At 49.8% G+C, this 21395-nt stretch overlaps 1 protein-coding gene across 1 annotated transcript in view; it reads left to right on the plus strand.

The window, feature by feature from the left end:
- Window positions 1-4593: 4593 nt before the first annotated feature.
- LOC138249274 (butyrophilin subfamily 2 member A2-like) overlaps window positions 4594-21395 on the plus strand; it is an 88655-nt gene continuing 71853 nt past the window's right edge. The window contains exons 1-2 of the mRNA XM_069203237.1: window positions 4594-4652; window positions 13655-13829. Of these exons, the coding sequence (XP_069059338.1) occupies window positions 13822-13829 (8 nt within the window). The 5' untranslated portion in view covers window positions 4594-4652; window positions 13655-13821. The remainder of the gene's footprint in view (window positions 4653-13654; window positions 13830-21395) is intronic.

The raw sequence follows: 21395 nt of genomic DNA on the forward strand, positions 1-21395 counted from the left end.
AATAGTGAGAGTTAGAAAAATAACCCTCCCCAAGACCCTGAAAAGTGAGTGCAAAGTGCACTAAAGTTCCCCAAGAGACAAAGAAGTCGTGATAGAGGAATAATGCAGGAAAGACACAAACCAACAATGCAACAACTGTGGATTTCCAATCTAGGGTACCTGTGGAACAAGGGGACCAAGTCCAAAAGTCACAAGCAAGTCGGAGATGGGCATATGCCCAGGAAATGCCAGCTGTGGGTGCAAAGAAGCTTCTACTGGACAGAAGAAGCTGAGGTTTCTGCAGGAACGAAAAGGGCTAGAGACTTCCCCTTTGGTGGACGGATCCCTCTCACCGTGGAGAGTTGTGCAAACGTGTTTTCCCGCCAAAAGAACGCCAACAAGCCTTGCTAGCTGCAAATCGTGTGGTTAGCGTTTTTGGACGCTGCTGTGGCCCTGGAGGGAGCAGGAGGTCGCGAATTGGACCAGGAGAGAGAGGGGATGTCGAGCAAGACAAGGAGCCCTCTCAGCAGCAGGTAGCACCCCGGGAAGTGCCAGAAACAGGCACTACGAGGATGCGTGAAATGGTGCTCACCCGAAGTTACACAAAGGAGTCCCACGTCGCCGGAGACCAACTTAGAAAGCCGTGCAATGCAGGTTAGAGTGCCGTGGACCCAGGCTTGGCTGTGCACGAAGGATTTCCGCCGGAAGTGCACAGGGGCCGGAGTAGCTGCAAAAGTCGCGGTTCCCAGCAATGCAGCCCAGCGAGGTGAGGCAAGGACTTACCTCCACCAAACTTGGACTGAAGAGTCACTGGACTGTGGGAGTCACTTGGACAGAGTTGCTGGATTCGAGGGACCTCGCTCGTCGTGCTGAGAGGAGACCCAAGGGACCGGTAATGCAGCTTTTTGGTGCCTGCGGTTGCAGGGGGAAGATTCCGTCGACCCACGGGAGATTTCTTCGGAGCTTCTAGTGCAGAGAGGAGGCAGACTACCCCCACAGCATGCACCACCAGGAAAACAGTCGAGAAGGCGGCAGGATCAGCGTTACAGAGTTGCAGTAGTCGTCTTTGCTACTTTGTTGCAGTGTTGCAGGCTTCCAGCGCGGTCAGCAGTCGATTCCTTGGCAGAAGGTGAAGAGAGAGATGCAGAGGAATTCAGATGAGCTCTTGCATTCGTTATCTAAAGTTTCCCCAGAGACAGAGACCCTAAATAGCCAGAAAAGAGGGTTTGGCTACTTAGGAGAGAGGATAGGCTACTAACACCTGAAGGAGCCTATCAGAAGGAGTCTCTGACGTCACCTGGTGGCACTGGCCACTCAGAGCAGTCCAGTGTGCCAGCAGCACCTCTGTTTCCAAGATGGCAGAGGTCTGGAGCACACTGGAGGAGCTCTGGACACCTCCCAGGGGAGGTGCAGGTCAGGGGAGTGGTCACTCCCCTTTCCTTTGTCCAGTTTCGCGCCAGAGCAGGGGCTAAGGGGTCCCTGAACCGGTGTAGACTGGCTTATGCAGAATTGGGCACATCTGTGCCCAAGAAAGCAATTCCAGAGGCTGGGGGAGGCTACTCCTCCCCTGCCTTCACACCATTTTCCAAAGGGAGAGGGTGTAACACCCTCTCTCAGAGGAAGTCCTTTGTTCTGCCATCCTGGGACAAGCCTGGCTTGACCCCAGGAGGGCAGAAACCTGTCTGAGGGGTTGGCAGCCGCAGCAGCTGCAGTGAAACCCCAGGAAAGGCAGTTTGGCAGTGCCAGGGTCTGTGCTACAGACCACTGGGATCATCGAATTGTGCCAACAATGCCAGGATGGCATAGAGGGGGCAATTCCATGATCTTAGACATGTTACATGGCCATATTCGGAGTTACCATTGTGAAGCTACATATAGGTACTGACCTATATGTAGTGCACACGTGTAATGGTGTCCCCGCACTCACAAAGTTCAGGGAATTGGCTCTGAACAATGTGGGGGCACCTTGGCTAGTGCCAGGGTGCCCTCACACTAAGTAACTTTGCACCTAACCTTTACCAGGTAAAGGTTAGACATATAGGTGACTTATAAGTTACTTAAGTGCAGTGAAAAATGGCTGTGAAATAACGTGGACGTTATTTCACTCAGGCTGCAGTGGCAGGCCTGTGTAAGAATTGTCAGAGCTCCCTATGGGTGGCAAAAGAAATGCTGCAGCCCATAGGGATCTCCTGGAACCTCAATACCCTGGGTACCTCAGTACCATATACTAGGGAATTATAAGGGTGTTCCAGTAAGCCAATGTAAATTGGTAAAATTGGTCACTAGCCTGTCAGTGACAATTTGAAAGAAATGAGAGAGCATAACCACTGAGGTTCTGGTTAGCAGAGCCTCAGTGAGACAGTTAGTCATAACACAGGTAACACATAGATATAGGCCACAAACTTATGAGCACTGGGGTCCTGACTAGCAGGGTCCCAGTGACACATAACAAACATACTGAAAACATAGGGTTTTCACTATGAGCACTGGGCCCTGGCTGGCAGGATCCCAGTGAGACAGTGAAAACACCCTGACATACACTCACAAACAGGCCAAACGTGGGGGTAACAAGGCTAGAAAGAGGCTACTTTCTCACAGTGTGTTGCACTTTTCTCCCTTGATGATGATGGCAGGAGTATCTTCTTGGATCCAAGGCTCAGCATAGAGCGCCGTCACCCACCGGCTCCTCTACCAGCCTGCCCATGTCCTGGGACCAAACCTTCCCTCTCAGCCATGCCTTGGTGCCCCAGATGGGCCTATGTGACAATCCTTGTGATGAGAGTGGTTTGTAGAACAATCTCTTCTGTGCTGGTACACATTTCATGCTGCACTCTCCAGGCCTTAGATAGCTTGGGCTCCAGGAGTGTGGAGATGTTTGCCCTCAAGGATGACCTGTCAAGTTACCATGAGCTACTAAAGTGGGCACAGACCTCTTTCCCTACGTGGAGACAGAGAGGGGCCAAGGCAGACATGTTCCCATTAGAACTCAGATCATTAAGAACACATCCCAGGTAAGTAGCAGATTGGTCACAAACACTGCTCTTAAAAAGACACTGACAGCAAGCATCAATGTCACATGAAAGGGCACAAGACCTACTGAACACCACCTCAACCATGAAGGGACATCCTAAGGATTTCGGGGGCCCTGGACCAAACATATTTTGGGGGCCCTAGTTCAGAACAGCTTTGAATTTATTATCCATTTTCAGCTCTTTCATGCCCTCTCTGGTCAGGTCACTGGCAGTGCACAGACACACTGGTCTATGTTCTAAATGTGTTTACATCTAGGGCCAGATGTAGGAACCGTTTTGCATGGAGCAAACTGTGAAATTCGCAGTTTGCGCCATGCAAAACGGGCATCGCAATGCACATTCCCATTTTGCGAGTCGGTACCGACTCGCAAAATGGGAATGCGACTCGCAAATAGGAAGGGGTGTTCCCCTTCCTATTTGCGATTCACACTGCGATGCAGAATTGCTTTGTGACCGCGAACGCCGTCGCAAAGCAATTTGCAGTTAGCACCCATGTGAAGTGGGTGCTAACTCATTCGCAAAAGGGAAGGGGTCGCCAGGGGACCCCTTCCCCTTTGTGAATGGCGCCAAAAATATTTTTTCAGAGCAGGCAGTGGTCCAATGGACCAGTCCCTACTCTGAAAAAACGAAACCAAATGGTTTCATTTTCCCGAGTGTATTGCAACTCGTTTTCCTTTATGGAAAACGGGCTGCAATACAAAAAAAAAAACTGCTTTATTAAGCAACAGTCACAGACATGGTGGTCTGCTGTCTCCAGCAGGCCACCATCCCTGTGAGTGCAGGGAATCGCAATGGGGTTGCAAATTGCGACCCACCTCATTAATATTAATGAGGTGGGTCTTTGCGACCCCCTTGCGATTTGCAGATGGTGTCAGGGACACCATTCTGCATATGGGTTTGCGACTTGCAAATTGCGAGTCGCACCGACTTGCAATTTGTGAGTCACAAACCCATTTCTTTCTACATCTGGCCCCTAATACTCAGGGATAGTGACGTGTGTTTTCAATAACACCGCTGCAGCTCACTAATATTACAAATAATCTCTGTGACCCCCCTCCCATTTCTCACATGTGAGGTTCTGTTTTGTTTTAAAATTAACTTTATTAATGAAAGTTGCATGAAACATAAACACAACATTTCTCTGCAAAATGTCTGTAATAAACTCTCGCACATCACTCACATTAAAACTCAACACAAGTAAAACGATATTATTAAACCATCTGTTTAAGAACTATTCGAGGCCATCAGGACAAGACTTTCTGAAGAACAGAGCTGGCTCTATCAGGGCCCCCTGAAAGGCTGGGACCCCGGGCCAGAGCCCAGTTTGCCAGTGCTTTAAAACGTCCCTGCCACCATGAAATAGCTGACACCAGCAGGGGTAAGATTGCCCCCCCTCCCGTGAAGACTACACCACCTGAGGCCCCGGGGTGGGGCTCTTCACTCCACCCCTCCTCTCAAGCTGCAGGGTGGCAGGCATTCACAGGTTGTACCACCCTCGGCCCTCCCGCTGCCACCTCCCTCTGAGCCAATCAGGCCCCCCCTCGAGCCTGGTTTAATTACAGCTCACACCGTGCAGCGCTCACTTCCCCGCCACACCTGTGCCCTCACCCCGCGCCTGCTGCCAGGACCCGCTGTGCCCAGGTAGGAGATCGTCTGAACCGTGTGATCTGAGACGCCCGGATAAGGGTACCCAGGACATGGGCTCTCTCCTGCCTGACCTCAGCGGGGGCGTAGCTGGGTCACTAAGGCTGGAGAGGGGAGCGGGTGTGGGAGGGGCGGGGGGATGCGAACAACAGTCACATTGGCATTTAATGCTAAAATGCATTAGAGACAAACAGGGCGCGTGAGAGGGGCTTAAGAGGCATTAGAGAGGGAGAGGAATGTGGATAGATAGGGGGACTGAGTGACAGAAAGATGGGGAATGAGCGTGCGTGTTTCTGTATCTTTGTATGTAGACAGATCACCATACCCGGCTGAAAGCACCCGAAAAAACATTTACTGGAGGTGTGTATCACCCCGAATACCCCCGCGTGGAGCCACCCCCGGACCGCAGGTCGTTTTCTAATAAGCAGACGAGATAGCTGGGCTGCGTGTGTGCGACAGGGATGTGTGTCCTGTTTCATTCAAGTCACTGTTTCTAGTTCATAGAGTGAGGGAAGCTCCCGCCTCTGAGGTGTGCAGACACACTGCATTAGGCTCCGGTGCTGGGGATGGTTTGTTAGTGATAGAAGCTCCTCCCTCTGAGGTGTGCAGACACACTGCATTAGGCCCCGGTGCAGGGGGTGGTTTGTTACTGAGAGAAGCTCCCGCCTCTGAGGTGTGCAGACACACTGCATTAGGCCCCGGTGCTGGGGATGGTTTGTTAGTGAGAGAAGCTCCCGCCTCTGAGGTGTGCAGACACACTGCATTAGGCCCCGGTGCAGGGGGTGGTTTGTTACTGAGAGAAGCTCCCGCCTCTGAGGTGTGCAGACACACTGCATCAGGCTCTGGTGCATGGGATGGTTTGTTAGTGAGTGAAGCTACTGCCTCTGTGGTGTGCAGACACACAGCATTAGGCTCTGGTGCTGGGATGGTTTGTTAGTGAGAGAAGCTCATGTCTCTGAGGTGTGCAGACACACTGCATCAGGCTCTGGTGCAGGGGACGGTTTGTTAGTGAGACAAGCTGCTGCCTCTGAGGTGTGCAGGCACACTGCATTAGCCTCTGAAACTGAAGATGGTTTGTTAGTGAGAGAAGCTCCTGCCTCTGAGGTGTGCAGACACACTGCATCAGGCTCTGGTTCAGGGAATGGTTTGTTAGTGAGAGAAGCTCCTGCCTCTGAGGTGTGCAGACACACTGCATTAGGCCCCGGTGCAGGGGATGGTTTGTTAGTGAGACAAGCTGCTGCCTCTGAGGTGTGCAGGCACACTGCATTAGCCTCTGAAACTGAAGATGGTTTGTTAGTGAGAGAAGCTCCTGCCTCTGAGGTGTGCAGACACACTGCATCAGGCTCTGGTTCAGGGAATGGTTTGTTAGTGAGAGAAGCTCCTGCCTCTGAGGTGCGCAGGCACACTGCATTAGGCCCCGGTGCAGGGGGTGGTTTGTTACTGAGAGAAGCTCCCGCCTCTGAGGTGTGCAGACACACTGCATTAGGCCCCGGTGCAGGGGGTGGTTTGTTACTGAGAGAAGCTCCCGCCTCTGAGGTGTGCAGACACACTGCATCAGGCTCTGGTGCATGGGATGGTTTGTTAGTGAGTGAAGCTACTGCCTCTGTGGTGTGCAGACACACAGCATTAGGCTCTGGTGCTGGGATGGTTTGTTAGTGAGAGAAGCTCATGTCTCTGAGGTGTGCAGACACACTGCATCAGGCTCTGGTGCAGGGGACGGTTTGTTAGTGAGACAAGCTGCTGCCTCTGAGGTGTGCAGGCACACTGCATTAGCCTCTGAAACTGAAGATGGTTTGTTAGTGAGAGAAGCTCCTGCCTCTGAGGTGTGCAGACACACTGCATTAGGCTCTGGTGCTGGGGATGGTTTGTTAGTGAGAGAAGCTCCTGCCTCTGAGGTGTGCAGACACACTGCATTAGGCTCTGGTGCAGGGGATGGTTTGTTAGTGAGAGAAGCTCCTGCCTCTGAGGTGTGCAGACACACTGCATCAGGCTCTGGTGCATGGGATGGTTTGTTAGTGACAGAAGCTCCCGCCTCTGAGGTGTGCAGACACACTGCATTAGGCTCTGGTGCTGGGATGGTTTGTTAGTGATAGAAGCTCCTCCCTCTGAGGTGCACAGACACACTGCATCAGGCTCTGGTGCAGGGGATGGTTTGTTAGTGAGAGAAGCTCATGTCTCTGAGGTGTGCAGACACACTGCATCAGGCTCTGGTGCTGAGGATGGTTTGTTAGTGAGAGAAGCTCCTGCCTCTGAGGTGTGCAGGCACACTGCATTAGGCCCCGGAGCAGGGGATGGTTTGTTAGTGAGAGAAGCTCCTGCCTCTGATGTGTGCAGGCACACTGCATCAGGCTGTGGTGCTGGGGATGGTTTGTTAGTGAGACAAGCTGCTGCCTATGAGGTGTGCAGACACACTGCATTAGGCTCTGGTGCTGAGGATGGTCTGTTAGTGAGAGAAGCTCCTGCCTCTGAGGTGTGCAGACACACTGCATCAGGCTGTGGTGCTGGGGATGGTTTGTTAGTGAGACAAGCTGCTGCCTATGAGGTGTGCAGACACACTGCATTAGGCCCCGGTGCTGGGGATGGTTTGTTAGTGAGAGAAGCTTCTGCCTCTGAGATGCGCAGACACACTGCATCAGGCTCTGGTGCATGGGATGCTTTGTTAGTGAGAGAAGCTTCTGCCTCTGAGATGCGCAGACACGCTGCATTAGACTCTGGCACTGAAGATGGTTTGTTAGTGAGAGAAGCTCCTGCCTCTGAGGCGTGCAGACACACTGCATTAGGCCCCAGTGCTGGGGATGGTTTGTTAGTGAGAGAAGCTTCTGCCTCTGAGATGCGCAGACACACTGCATCAGGCTCTGGTGCATGGGATGGTTTGTTAGTGACAGAAGCTCCCGCCCCTGAGGTGTGCAGACACACTGCATTAGGCTCTGGTGCTGGGATGGTTTGTTAGTGATAGAAGCTCCTCCCTCTGAGGTGCACAGACACACTGCATCAGGCTCTGGTTCAGGGAATGGTTTGTTAGTGAGAGAAGCTCCTGCCTCTGAGGTGCGCAGGCACACTGCATTAGGCCCCGGTGCAGGGGGTGGTTTGTTACTGAGAGAAGCTCCCGCCTCTGAGGTGTGCAGACACACTGCATTAGGCCCCGGTGCAGGGGGTGGTCTGTTAGTGAGAGAAGCTCCTGCCTCTGAGGTGTGCAGACACACTGCATCAGGCTCTGGTGCATGGGATGGTTTGTTAGTGAGTGAAGCTACTGCCTCTGGTGTGTGCAGACACACTGCATTAGGCTCTGGTGCTGGGATGGTTTGTTAGTGATAGAAGCTCCTCCCTCTGAGGTGCACAGACACACTGCATTAGGCCCCGGTGCTGGGATGGTCTGTTAGTGAGAGAAGCTCCTGCCTCTGAGGTGTGCAGACACACTGCACTAGGCTCTGGTGCAGGGGATGGTTTGTTAGTGAGAGAAGCTCCTGCCTCTGAGGTGCACAGACACACTGCACTAGGCTCCTGTGCTCGGGATGGTTTGTTAGTGAGAGGAGCCTGTCCCTCTGAGGTGTGCAGACACACTGCATCAGGCTATGGTGCATGAGATAGTTTGTTAGTGAGATGAGAGAAGCTCCTGCCTCTGAGGTGTGCAGACACACTGCATTAGGCCCCAGTGCAGGGGATGGTTTGTTAGTGAGAGAAGCTCCTGCCTCTGAGGTGTGCAGACACACTGCATCAGGCTCTGGTGCTGTGGATGGTTTGTTAGTGATAGAAGCTCCTGCCTCTGGTGTGTGCAGACACACTGCATTAGGCTCTGGTGCTGGGGATGGTTTGTTAGTGAGAGAAGCTCCTGACTCTGAGGTGTGCAGACACACTGCATCAGGCTCTGGTGCAGGAGACGGTTTGTCAGTGAGACAAGCTGCTGCCTCTGAGGTGTGCAGACACACTGCATCAGGCTCTGGTGCATGGGATGGTCTGTTAGTGAGACAAGCTCCTCCCTCTGAGGTGTGCAGACACACTGCATCAGGCTCTGGTGCTGGGGATGGTTTGTTAGTGAGAGAAGGTCCTGCCTCTGGTGTGTGCAGACACACTGCATCAGACTCTGGTGCTAGGGAATGGTTTGTTAGTGAGAGAAGCTCCTGCATCTGAGGTGTGCAGGCACACTGCATTAGACTCTGGTGCTGAGGATTGTTTGTTAGTGAGAGAAGCTCCTGCCTCTAAGGTGTGCAGACACACTGCATCAGGCTCTGGTGCTGGGACGGTTTGTTAGTGAAAGATGCTCCTTGCCCCTGAAGTGTACAGACACACTGCATCAGGCTCTGGTGCTGGGGACGGTCTGTTAGTGAGACAAGCTCCTCCCTCTGAGGTGTGCAGACACACTGCATTAGGCCCCGGTGCTGGGGATGGTTTGTTAGTGAGAGAAGCTCCCGCCTCTGAGGTATGCAGACACACTGCATCAGGCTCTGGTGCTGGGATGGTTTGTTAGTGAGAGAACCTCCCGCCTCTGAGGTGTGCAGACACACTGCATCAGGCTCTGGTGCATGGGATGGTTTGTTAGTGAGAGAAGCTCCCGCCTCTGAGGTGTGCAGACACACTGCATCAGGCTCTGGTGCTGGGATGGTTTGTTAGTGAGAGAAGCTCCTGCCTCTGAGGTGTGCAGACACACTGCATCAGGCTCTGGTGCAGGGGACGGTTTGTTAGTGAGACAAGCTGCTGCCTCTGTGGTGTGCAGACACACTGCATGAGGCTCTGGTGCAGGGGACGGTTTGTTAGTGAGACAAGCTGCTCCCTCTGAGGTGTGCAGACACACTGCATCAGGCTCTGGTGCAGGGGACGGTTTGTTAGTGAGACAAGCTGCTGCCTCTGAGGTGTGCAGACACACTGCATCAGGCTCTGGTGCAGGGGACGGTTTGTTAGTGAGAGATGCTCCCTGCCCCTGAGGTGTGCAGACACACTGCATTAGGCTCTGGCGTTGGGGATGGTTTGTTAGTGAGAGAAGCTCCTGTCCCCAGTGTGAATGTGCAGATAATGCACACTATTCTGTGAAATAAATGTTTTTCCCAGGTGTACTTCGCTATTGTTTCTCGTTTTACAGTGCACATTGCCTATTGTGCTGTTTTATTTTACACTTCTGAAATGTAGCACCTTGAAATCACCAGTTTCATCATGTGCACTTACTTGCCCAGTGGTCATGTGCTAACTGTCCGGCCCTGAAGGGCGGCCTGTTGTTTTTTATGGCCTTGTATCCCGTTGGGTAGACACAAATGTGACTTCTATTTAATGTATGTAATAAAGGCATGGCCAATTGTCTCCCTAATATAGCACTTTCCTGAGTGTGTTTGTTTTTAGGTTTCACCTGAGACAGGGCATGAGCTGTCAGCAAACTCTTTTGTAAACAAAAAAAAGGTTAAAACATTCTTTGAGTCACCAATTACCATTACTTATCATTACTTACCTTTCGTTGACTTCAATGTTACTCTAGTTCCCTTTCTTCTTATTGGTCAGCGCCTCCTGCTCACCTCCTGTTTCCTCCAGGCGCTTCCAGTATTCGACCCTGCCATGCACCATGGACTAAATACAGCTTCCTGTCTGAGGCTAGTGTCCTTCCACTGGCCGCGTGATTCTGCAAGTACTTTTTAAAAATCTTTTAAAACTTTTTTCCATGAACTCTATAAGAGTGCATGTGTCTGCAGTCCATCCTCCCTCCCTTCTGTTTCCCTCCCACTGCCTGGCTCTTGCTACAACTTTCCTTCACCCCGATGTTCGTTGTGTCTCTGCTGCCCTCCCTCCGCTCCTGTACCTCCCTCGTGCTGCTTGCCCCCACCCTCCTCCCACTGTCTGCCCTGTTGCTGCTCTGTCCCTCCACCCCCACGTCTGTGTTGCTTGCCCCCGCCCTCTTCCCACGTTCCATTACATTGCTGCTCCCTCCTCCTACGCACCTCCCTTGTGTTGATTGCCCCCGCCCTCATTCCACTGTCTGTTATGTTGCTGCTCTGTCCCTCCTTCCCCACTCGTCCCTCGTGTTGCCTGTCCCCCGCCCTCCTCCCGTGCTCCATTACATTGCTGCTCCCTCCCTCTTCCAATGCGCCTTCCTTGTGTTGCTTGCTTCCCTTGGTTATTTTAGACACATTGCACAGCAGCACGGCCTGCTGTGCAACATGGCTTAATGAAAAAAAGTGCTATCACGGGGTCAACGCTGACAGCATCATAACATTTTTTCTTCACTTTTAACCATGTTTCACATTAGCCCGCTTTGCCGTGCAGCATGTCTAAAAAACATTTACAAAGTCAATTGATCTTTCATAGGCAAAATCTATTGGCTTTGTCAATGCTTGTTCGGGTTGGCATTTATAAATGCCTCAGATCAGAATTTAAATATCCCAAGGATGCAATATCTGATGCAGGCTGGGGTGCAGGAAGGGCAAGTGGTAGATTTGTGATTTGCTGAGCTGCCTGTACCATTCATGTGTTTTTTGGCTTTTGTGGTCTTATAACAGTTATTGAGGTTTTCATTGGGTTGGCACAGGTGGATAAAGATGAGATTTTCACAGAAATCATTTGAGTCAGACAACAAAGATCATCCATGGAGCCTTTGGTAGTTTTCATTAAAAGGATGTATGTCTGTCTGGAAGAAAACATTTCAGAATGAAAAGCCTTCAAAATGTTACTTAAAAGGCACCATTTTGTTAAGCACAGAGGAGGTTAAGGCAGCAAAGATCTTGTCAAATAAAACTGTCCTGAAGACGAAATGTATGTTTTCGGGTAAAAGAGACATATATGTGTTTCCACCGTATTACGCCACGCCTATTGGCTTGTTAAACCTTCTGGTTGCAGCAGTGGCTCCTCCGCTATGGAGGAGGAGCGTCACCCCCACCAGAAAACCCATCACAACAAAATCCTTTCGCATTGGGGGTGACAAGCAGTGAGGGGAGTGCACTGTGCACTCCCCTCAGAGCGCATGTGTGTTTGGCCGGCTCTCTCGGGCAGGCCAAACACACATGCGCAGTGTGCTCCCTCCAGCCCAGCAACACAGTTGCCGGGCTGGAGAGAGCAAGCACAGGCTTCCAGCGCTCCCAGCCAATCCCAATGCTGCTTTGAGCAGCGTCAGGATTGGCTGCAGGGAAAGGCTGGGAGCCTGAGCCTGCCTGCTGAGGAGACAACGGAGGAACGGCGTCACGGATGTACGTTGAAAAAAAAAAAAAAAAACTTTTTTTATTAGCCCCTCCCCCCCCACTGTACGCCGCCCTGCCCCCTGTAACTTCCACGAGCTGCAACTGACTGGTTGCAATGCTCATGAGGGCACCAGCCAGTACTCATTGTATAAAGGGGTCAAGCAGGGTCGTACTGAGACAGAAAATAGTGCCAAGCACTGTTATCCATTGTTTTAATTTACAAAATAAGCACTTCAAGCACCAAAATGAAAATTGCCCCCATTGGCCAATCAGATAGCTAAAGTAGACCCCATTGGCCAATCAGATAGCTAAAGTAGCATACCTTTGTAAAATCATGATGCACAGGTTTGTTGCAGGGTATGACAGACTGCATGCATGTATGATGGCTGAAAGCAATGTTTGTTGTAATATCAGGGAAATAATCGGTAAAAAGCACCCCACCAGACCATAGCATTTGTGCAGAACCAAACCATATGATCTTTTGTGAAGCTTTGAAAACTCATGTATTTCAAATGACCAGTCCACACACCGACCTGTCAGACCAGCGTCGACCACTGCCTGATTGCCCTCTAGGCCATTCCGACACAGAGGGTAGGTGAGGTGGGGCTGAACATGAAATGTACACTATGGGGCATATTTATACTTTTGCCACAAGAGTGGGCAAACGCAGTTTTGCGGCAAAAAGTATAGCACCGGATTGAGTCATTCCAAAGCGCCAGCCGGGCGCCAGATTTATGGAATCCCGCAAGCTGGCGCTCAGGGTGGGCTAGCGTCAGAAAAAATGAGAAAGGCCAGGTGGGGGTGGCCGTACGGGGGAAGGGTGTTTAGCCTAAAATAATTACGCTAGGCTGGTTAGAGGCAAAAAAAATGCCTCTAACCAGCCTAGTGTAATTTCCTGACGCAAAACCATCCATACCACATGACTCCTGTCTTACCAAAGAAAGGAGTCATGCCCACCAACACAATGGCCAGCACAGGGGACCAGGGTCCCCTGGGCATGGCCATTGCACCCAGTGCCATGCAGGGGGGCCCATGTCAGGGCCCCCAATGGCACTTAATTTTTCTTTTAAAATGCTTACCTACACCTACCCTATTTACCTGGGATGGGGTCCCCCATCCTCTTGTGTCCCTCTGGTGTGGGTGGGGGTGTTCCTGGGGCTTGGGGCGTGCACCTGTGGGCCCATTCCATGGTGTTTAACCATGGAAATGGGTACACAAGTCCCCTCACGTCTAGTCTGATCCAGGTGTTAAATAATGGTGCAAAGCCCCCTCCTCCCACCCGAGCGTCATTTTAGCATGGGGGGATAAATATAGGGCTATGGGGATAGCACAATTTTTTAGATGGGAACGCCTACCATGCATCTCATTGACTCAAGGTAGGTGCACGCATCCCAAAAATGAGGCTAACTCCAATATTTTGACACTAGACGTGTCTAGCGTCAAAATATAAATATGGAGTTAAGTTTGTGCTGAATTTGCATTAAAAAATTAAACAAATTTGGCGCAAACATTGTATAAATATGCCCCCTATGTACATAAGGAACACGCATGTTGATTTCGGACACATTTACACACTGCATATGTAGGGGCTGTGGACAAAGACTGACACAGTTTTCTCCCAAGGGTTTTACAGCAAACGAAGATTAGTGCCAAAGACTTTGCACTTTAGTAGAAGAACAGGACAACCTCGTGAACCTCAGCAATTAAACAATATGTTTAAATGCTACAGTGAGTATATATCAAAAATCTTAAAAGAGCTGGTATGTATTTTTGTGTTATTGTCGCATATGCACAACATGTGAAATTGAAACCTGAAGTTACAACAGCTGTATTTATATTTCTCTGAAGATGGGAGTGATGTTCAAAAGTCTTACCAACAATGAAAAGCTTCCATTATGAAATATGAAAAAGAGTGATTGAAAAGAAAATTGTATGATATCACTGGTCATCGCTCGTTTCAACGATATCAATGGATTGAAGAGCCTTCATCAGGACTGACTGAGTAAACATATACAATGCAACGGTAACCCTGGGGCCATTCTTGATTATTGTGAGCTGGTTGAATTCCTATTGGTTGCCATCATTCTGTGCATGTAACCTGTTGCTCAGGCTTTGAGTGCCTAAAAAGTAGGTAAAAACTTAACGCATAATGATTCTGGGAGAATGATGGATGCACCTGAAGTGCTTTTTTTTCTTCTCACTTGTAAATGGCTAAGGCCAACTAATGATTTTTGGAACCTTGAATTGTTTGAGGACTATTGTTTGAGGGTTATATGATGGAACAACGCATGCTGAAGCCACGCATGTCTTAACAACGTGGTCAGAACAAAGACGGCGTTGTTTCCACGCATGCCTTTACCACCAATGCCTTTACAATGATTTTTCGTTGTAAAAGCATGCCTAGTAAAGGCATGCGTGGTTCTATCATGCCAAAGGCCCAAAAGTACCCCACCCCTAATACTTAAACTACCCGACCCCCCCACCCGCACTAAAAATAAAACTTCCCCAACCTCCCCACCCCTAAAAACAAAACTACCCCAACCCCCCCACCTGCCCTAAGGCCCAAAAGTACCACACCCCTAAAACTTAAACTACCCTGACCCCCCACCCACCCTAAAAACATAACTACCCCGACCCCCCACCCCACCCTTAAAAACAAAACTACCCTGACCTGCCCAAAACCAAAACTAGCCCGACACCCCACCCTAAAAACAAAACTACCCCGACCCACCACCCCTGCCCTTAAAAAGAAAAGTATACCGACTCCTCCACCCCGCCCCTAATAACTGAACTACCCTGACAACCCCCACCCACCCTGAGCCCTCAAACTTTCCCCAACCCCCCAGCCCCCTAAAAACAACCGATCTCCCCACCAGCCCTAAAAACAAAACTACCCTGACCCCACCACCCCTGCCCCTAAAAACAAAACTACCCCGATCCCCCCACCCACCCCTAAAAAAAAAACTACACTGACCCCCCCACCCCGCACCTAAAAACAAAACTACCCCGACAGCACCCACCCATCCTGAGACCTAAAACCTTCGCGACCGCCCCACCCTTCTAAAAAACAACCAACCCCCACCTGCCCTTAAAACAAAACTACCCCTGACCCCTCCACCCCTGAGTCTAAAAACAAAACTACACTGACCCCCACCCGCCCCAAAACAAAAACTATCTGACCCCCCACCCCTAAAAACAAAACTACCCCCTCACCCCAACCCACCCCCTTAAAAACTGATATAGACTGACCCCCCACCCACCCTGAGCCCTAAGGCCTCCCCGACCCCTCCCAACCACCCTAAAAGCAACTGAGCCCCCCACCCGCCCTAAAAACAAAACTACCCGATTCCCCACCCGCCCCTAAAAATAAAACTACCCTGACCCCCCCACCCACCCAAAAAACAAAATGACCCTGGCCCCCCACCCCTAAAAAGAAAATGCCCCAACCCTCACTCCCACCCCAAGCCCTTAATCCACCCCCACCCCTAAAAACTACCCCCCAGCCCCACTTATCTGACCGCATTCTCTCCCGATCCACTCAGCTTTTTTCTCTGCCTTAACCACGCACATGTGTAGTTCAGCACATGCATAGTTCAGCACATGTGTAGTTCAGCATATGCGTCGTTCAGCACATGCGTAGTTCAGCACATGCGTAGTTAAGACAGAGAAACAACCATGGGTTGTTGCGGCAAGTGTGGTTACTCTTGCATGGGAAACATCTGCGTTGTTCCCAACGCATTGTTCAGGACGTTTCCCTTGTTTGAGGAGTAGGTTATGGACAAAATACATCTTGTCTTATTCGAGACGGAATATTTATTCTATTTATCCCCACTTCAATCCAAGAGCAGTTTAAACCTTGTTTAACATCTGTGGCTCATTGGATGCATGCCAGTTCATTGAGGCTGAATGCTGATAAGACTGAGGTCCTAATGTTTGGAAACCCTTCCATCTGGTCCTCAAACTGGTGGCCCCAGTGCCTTGGTACATGCCCTGAGCCTAGTGGCAGCACTCATAACTTGGGTGTTATTATTTACACCAAGCTATCATTTGAGACCCACATTAATAAACGTATGGGCACTTGCTTTTGCATGATGAAGATCTTTAGGAAAATTGATCCAGTTTATTGAATACAATTTTGGTTCAGGCACTGATGACAAGTAGACTTGACTACTAAAACTCACTGTTCATTGGTCTCTCATCTCATACATCAATTACAACTTACTCAGAGTGCAGCGGCCAGACTTATCTTAGACCTTCCTAAATTTTCCAGTATTTCTTCTCACCTTATTAATCTTCACTGGCCGCCGTCAGGATGCACTCTACTTTTAAAGCTCTCTGCTACTGTCCCAAAGCGGCTAGTGGAATGGGACCCCCAACTATATGACTGACCTCTTCATCCGCAATCATCCCATTGTACAGTTGCGTTCTACTCTGCATTTCTTGTTTCCAGATCAAGGTTTCATAGAATGCCCACCAGTGGTGGAGCCTTTTCTGTCCTCACAGCTCAGGCCTGAAATAGACAGTGAGTTGTCATTCGTACAGAACCGAACCATATGATCTTTTGTAAAGGTTGGAAAACAAATTTATTTCAAATACAGTTTTTGTTTGTTTTACATTTGCCTCTGATTAGCACCAGGACACGCCTGCGTATTTGCACACTCTACAAATTTAAAAATTTAAATTCACATGTTTCATAGGCTCACAGCATTGATATATATTCGCAAGTACATTGAAAATTAGTTAGGATCTTGTTGGTACATCCAGGTCTTCAGGCGTTTCCTGAATCTCATGTGATTGGGTGCAGAACGGAGGGACAAAGGAAGTGAGTTCTCCCCATTTGTTGTGATGGTGTGTAGGTTTAGGAATGATGAAGGTGAATTTAATCTCAGATCCTAGAGAAAGCTCTGGTGTGTATTTATGGAGCTCCTGGGAAAGGAAGTGATTCTTATCGCTGTAAAAGCACTTGCAGAGAATGGAGGCTGCCTTAAATTCAGTGCAGTGAAGTTGCTGTGTATTTGGTGAGGTCTACTCATGTTTCTTGAGGTAAAAAAGCAGTTTAATGATAGAGCTTTGAATGCTTTACAAACACACAAGACGTTTTTGAGAGTTCCCAAGTAAATAGAATTATCATAGTCCAATTCTGTCTGGACATAGGTGATAGCGATGCTCACTTAATGTGAGAAGGATACAAATGGAAGGTTCTTTTTAGTGCCCTTTGAGTAGAGGCAGGATTTTGGAATATCCGGGATTTGTGCATCCAAAGTGAGGTTGGATTCCATTGTAATCCCTACATTTCTCAGTGTCACTGCTGGAGCAGGACTTTTACCCAAGGCAGATGGTCACAGGGCATTCTTCTGTTTAGTAACTATCTTAAAGATGCGATGAATTTAAAGGATTAAGCTTAAGATAGTTATCCATCATCCGACCTAATTTGATTGATAATACTAAATTACATTTATCTTGGATCTCTAGGGAGTTTGATTTGCTACAAGTAAATGGAGTATTCTTGATTTGAGAATACATCTGTGCATCCAATTTTTGCAGGATGTGAGCCAAAGGGCACATAGAGAATACAAAAAGAAGCAGCAAAATAATTGATACCTTGCAGGGCTCCCCACTGAATGGGATGTTGCATGAAGTGAACGTTGAACAGCTACAGTGTGGAATATAACCAAAAAGAAGGACCTAAGTCATTTTATCAGATTTCCTCTAAAAGCTAATCTTCTTAATCTGTTTTATAAGATATCAAGATCAATGGAATAAAAGCTGGTCGAGAAATCTAAAAGAACTAGGATCCCTCTGCCGCCCTTGTCCATCATTATTCTCGAATCGCCTATGGCTGTGATGATTACCTCCAGGTCGGTTCTCCGCCCTGGTCTAATCCTGGCCGATGTTGAGCATATATTACTCTCTTCCACATGAGGTTGGAGTTGCTGGTTAACCACCTTCAGAAGTAACTCAGAAGGTGGTTAACCACGAACGTTGGTAGTGATATAGGACTATAACTGGCTGAATCTGGAAGATCCAAAGAAGTCTTTTAAAAACATAGATCCCACTATGGCGTTTCTGAAGACAGACAAGCTATCACAGGTATTAGTGAACGTGAAAAAAAAGGGGCTACCCGGTACACCTGGGAACCCGGGCACTGAAGGTAAAGAAAATAACAAAGGTTCTTGCGGATCAAAGGATAAAAACTAGGCTGGGAGCCTCACCGTATATGAATAAGCCACAACGGGAAATAAATGCCCAAAATGAAATTGTTTCAAAATGAATTTGTATTCATGTGAAGCAAAACAAGGTGCAAACAAACAATGCCACAATATTTGTAAAGAAGGTGCTCCATGTGACGGTGCACTGCAAGTGATCGATGAGTAAAATATAGAACTTGCACAACAAAGGAACTGGAAACAAATTCAATATTAAATAATTTCCCATCCATAGCAACAATTGAACTCCTGTCCTGGGCTGCCAATGTTTCTTAAATTGTTTTTGTTCATATCACGCTATTGCAGTGCTGGTGTAGACTGCATATATGTGTGCTGCTGCTTCGTATGCTGTGTCTATTGTGTATGTTGTGTATGTGGTTGGCCGTAACTGTTCTCTAGGTGCGAAGATTGAACGTCCCTGTTGCTCAAATGAGATTTTACATTAATAAACAAAAGACAAGAGGCTTCTGGCAAAACAGGAATCGGTTCATTTAATTAACCATTACGGCTGGGAGAGAAGTTACAGAGCTGGGGTCTGAGGACTGTCTATAGATGCTAGATTGAATTGTTGCAGGTTTTATACATTTCTCTGGGTGCAATGAAGTGATCAAAAACATTCCTTCCTTGGTAAAAAATGAGGACAGTTGTCAGATAGTCGTAAATACAGTTCTAGATATCCAGATAGGGAGTGCAGGTGAGCCTCAATCTAGCATGGACACAATGTTGGCGAGCGAGTACGTGTCCTGGTGTCCGGCCTGAGGGGCAAGTGTGTGCTGTGCCCTGATTGGCTAAGCTTCCCTAACTAGATGTGGCATCATTTGTGGTGTTTTAGTATTGCACGCATCCCTCTGGCCATGTGTGTATATTGGGGCCAATCTCCGGGGACCTTTGTAGTGTTGCTGCCTATCTGTGGGATCTGATCTAGTTTTCCTGTTTTGTGCGTTTGGCTGCCGGCTAAGTGTTACCCCACCTGTGACCTGTCAGTCAATAACCTTGAGGCCTGGGTCGCAGAGCTTGGCTAACCACGTACCTACATGCTGGGGTTGACGGAGAGTTCATGAAGGGGGAATCTAACAGTGGTGATGCGACTTCGTTCGTGTATCAAAATGTATCATGTGTGCATTGTTGTTAATCCAATATCAACAACACACTGGCCTTGCTGCACCTGTTCTCTGGGTGAGAAGCTTGCACTCCTGCTGCCCCCGCTGCACTTCTTCTCTGGGTGAGAAGCTTGCACTCCTGCTGCCCCCGCTGCACTTCTTCTCTGGGTGAGAAGCTTGCACTCCTGCTGTCCTTGTTATACCTATTCTCTGGGTGGGAAGCTCATATTCATGCTGGCCTTGCTGCTCTTGTTCTCTTGGTGGGAAGCTTGCGCTACTGCTGGCCTTGCTGCAATTGCTCTTCGGGTGGGAAGTTTGCACCCCTGCTATTGTTGCTTTACGTGTTCTCTGGGTGGAAAGCTTGCACTCCTGCTCACCTTATTATACTTGTTTTCTGGGTGCAAAGCATGCACTCCTGCTGGCCTTGCTGCACTTGTTCTCTGTGTGGGAAGCTCACACCCCTGCTCGCCTTGCTTCACTTGTTCTCTGTGTCGGAAGCTCACACCCCTGCTGGCCTTGCTGTACTTGTTCTCTGGGTGTGAAGCTTGCACTCCTGCTGGACTTGCTGCACTTGTTCTCTGTGTGGGAAGCTCACACCCCTGCTGGTCTTGCTGCACTTGTTCTCTGTGTGGGAAGCTCACACCCCTGCTGGCCTTGCTGCACTTGTTCTTTTGGTGAGAAGCTTGCATTCCTGCTGGCCTTGCTTTACGTGTCCTCTGGCTGGGAAGCTTGCATTCCTGCTAGCCCTGCTTTATGAGTTCTCTGGGTGGGAAGCTTGCACTCCTGCTGACCTTGCTGTACGTTTTCTCTGGGTGGGAAAAGCTTGCACTCCTGCTGGCCTAGCTGCACTTGTACTCTGGTTGGGAAGCTCGCACTCCTTCTGGCCTTGCTTTCTGTGTTTTCTGGGTGGGGAGCTCGCACTCCTCCTGACCTTCCTGCACTTGTCCTCTGGGTGGGAAAAGCTTGCACTCCTGCTGACTCCGCTGCACTTGTTCTTTGGGTGGGAAGCGTGCACTCCCACTGGCCTTACTACATTTGTTCTCTGGCTATGAAGCTTGCACTCCTGCTGGCCTTGCTGCAATTGTTCTCTGGCTGTGAAGCTTGCATTCCTGCTCGCCTTGCTGCACTTGTTCTCTGAGTGGGAAGTTCGCATTCCTGCTGGACCTGCTGCTCTTCTTCTCTAGGTGGGAAGCTTGCACTCCTGCTGGCATTCCTGTACTTGTTCTCTGGGTGGGAAGCTCACACTCCTGCTGGCCTTACTTTGCTGGTTCTCTAGGCGGGAAGATTGCACTCCTGCTGGCCTTGCCTTGCCTAGTAGGTCGCTCCCCCTGCCGCTGCAGCTCCACCAGCCCAGGTTCCTGAGACCTCCTAGCTCACAGTAAGTACCCCCCCACCGCCCAGCCCCTCGCCCTGCCCAGCGCTACTCACCTCCTCTCCTGCTTCTTTTCTTCTTCTCTGTTCTTCCTCTGTGCTCTTCTTCTGTAGTCTTCATCTGTACTCTTCTTTCTCTCCTGCTCCCCGTCTTCTGTCTTCATCTGTGTGCTTCTCACCCTCTCCTCTGCACCGTGACCTGCGTGTGCCTCTTCTTCTCTGTCCCTCTTCTTGGCTCTTCCCTCTGCTGCTCGTCGCTCCTCTTCTTCTTCACCTTCTTCTGTATTCTTCTGTCTTCTGCGCTCCTCTTCTTCTTTACCTTCTTCTGTGTTCTTCTGTCTTCTGTTCTTCGGCTCCTCTTCTTCTTTACCTTCTTCTGTGTTCCTCTGTCTTCAGTCTTCGGCTCCTCTTCTGCTCCTCTTCTTCTTTTACCTGCTTCTGGGTTCTTCCCGCGCCTGTCCTCCTGCTCCTGTCTCATCTCTCTCCCTCACTTGCCTCCCCCTCTCTAACACCCCTATCTACCTATCTACCTATCTACCTATCTCTCTATCTTTCCCCCTCACTCGCCTCCTCCTCTGTAACCCCCCCATCTTCCTATCCTTTCACTCTACTTCTCACCCACCGCCACCTCTACAACCCCCCCTCCCCTATCTTCCTAACCTTCCTCCTAACTCTCTCCCTAAACTCTTCCTAAACTCACCCCCACCACCCTTAACCCCCCTCCCCCATCTCTTCTCCCCTCTACCTGTCCCCCCTCCCTCCGCTTTCCCGCTGCCACCTCCTGCACGCCCCCGCCCCCCCAGCTCCCATTCGTCGCCCCACTCCCGTCCCCTGCCCCCAGCTGACCCCTCCCCCCCTCCCCCCTTATGGCGGCCGCACCGCTACGACCCCATCACCCTCCACGCCCTCAAC

The sequence above is a fragment of the Pleurodeles waltl genome, chromosome 8 (genome assembly GCF_031143425.1).
Source record: "Pleurodeles waltl isolate 20211129_DDA chromosome 8, aPleWal1.hap1.20221129, whole genome shotgun sequence".
Lineage (NCBI taxonomy): Eukaryota > Metazoa > Chordata > Amphibia > Caudata > Salamandridae > Pleurodeles > Pleurodeles waltl.